This window comes from Aplysia californica, unplaced genomic scaffold (genome assembly GCF_000002075.1).
Source record: "Aplysia californica isolate F4 #8 unplaced genomic scaffold, AplCal3.0 scaffold00092, whole genome shotgun sequence".
Lineage (NCBI taxonomy): Eukaryota > Metazoa > Mollusca > Gastropoda > Aplysiida > Aplysiidae > Aplysia > Aplysia californica.
The window spans coordinates 862,493-864,034 of NW_004797362.1; the positions used below are offsets into that span (position 1 = coordinate 862,493).

The 1,542-nt window shown below is 43.8% G+C and overlaps 1 protein-coding gene across 1 annotated transcript in view; it reads right to left on the minus strand.

Moving 5' to 3' along the window:
• LOC101847810 overlaps window positions 1-1,542 on the minus strand; it is a 6,874-nt gene that overhangs the window by 4,260 nt on the left and 1,072 nt on the right. Inside the window, exons 2-3 of the mRNA XM_005094976.1 lie at window positions 1,417-1,495; window positions 346-455 (exon numbers count right to left, since the gene is read on the minus strand). Of these exons, the coding sequence (XP_005095033.1) occupies window positions 346-430 (85 nt within the window). The 5' untranslated portion in view covers window positions 431-455; window positions 1,417-1,495. The remainder of the gene's footprint in view (window positions 1-345; window positions 456-1,416; window positions 1,496-1,542) is intronic.

Genomic DNA, 1,542 nt, shown 5'->3' on the forward strand with positions numbered 1-1,542 from the left:
CCAATTCGGTTGAGATGTTGGTTGTTGAGGGGTACATGTTGTGTTCTAAGTTGGAAGATTATGGATTGATCTCCCCTCCTCAACTCATTGATTGGATCTTTGACCAGTGGTTTATTCATGTGGCCATACATCCTCCTTCCTGTCGTACCTGTGGCCCAATCATTCATCCACTCTTCCTTGAGGTTTGACTTGACCATTTGGCAGCAGGTGGTGTAATTCGTACCAATGTACTTGAAAACTCAAAATTTTCTATTTTTTTGAGCATTTAATGCCAGTTTCTTCAATTTCACTATTTCGATGAGCACCTGATTTCACCACGATGCCTCACATAACCTGCTCACTTACCTTGCATGAGTCTTACTGTGTGAGGCAAAGGTCTCCACTGTAGTCGCACTCGCACTTGTTGACCTTGCTTGAGGTCTCTGGCCATGGCGAACTGACAATGGGCGTTATTACTGAAGGAAGGGGGCGGGGGTGCAGAGAGAAGAGTGGGAGGGGAGAGAGGGGAGGGGTGGGGAGAGGGGAAGAGTGAGCGGGGATATGGGGGAAGAGGGAGGGGAGGGGGTGGAAAGGGAAGGGGAGGGGTGGAAAAGGAAGGGAGGTGCACAATAAGTTAGAGGAGGAAGCTGCTAATTTTCTCTGAAGATAACGACAACTAGTAGCCTACTACAGCAGTTGTGGTGATTTAGTAAGTAAGTAGATCTAAGTTTATTCCGTGCGTAAGGCCATTGGCCCACATCACATCATAAAAACACTCATTTGATAAATAAAATTTCCATGATGAAAAAGTACAGGTTGTGCACATATCTGTTACCATGGGTCAAACATTGCATATTTCTGTCACTGGCCGAGTCTGGCTGGGCGGGAGGAAGAATTAACAATTTCCTTTGACGGACAAAGTACGGACAATAGAAAATAAAGTGACATTCATCTTCAATTTCATGAGAGTTACACCTCTCACATAAGGGTGAATTTGTTAATTTCCACCGATAGAGATTGTTATTCAATGGAAGGCTATGAGTTTTTAACAAAGCTATGATTCGTCTGTTCCAATACCGTGGGAGGCTCAGCTGTTTCTCGAAATGGAAATTGTAAGAGAGAATAAATTATTCTTGCGACAGACATCTTCCTCTATGTTCTGCACAGAATGATCAACAAGCCTGCTTTCTACTTCACCGAGAAATAATCTAGTACTTCCAACACTTTTGAGAAAACCAGGCATTTCCAAACCTCATGTGGAGATATTGATAATGGAGATGATATGATGGTGATGGGGATGGTGAGGATGATAGTGATAATAACGATGGTGGTGGTAGCGATAATGATGATGGTGATGATGGTGATGATGATGATGATGATGATGATGATGATGAAGGTGGTAGCCATATGATGATAAAAGACACAAATGAGACTTACGTTTTGAGGGTGGAATTTGGTAAACTGTATTGAGAGCCATTGTTGGTGAGTACTGTGGCAAAGCCACTACACTCATCATCTGATGAATAGGGAAGGTACGTAAGTAGGCGGGGGGGGGGGGGGGGT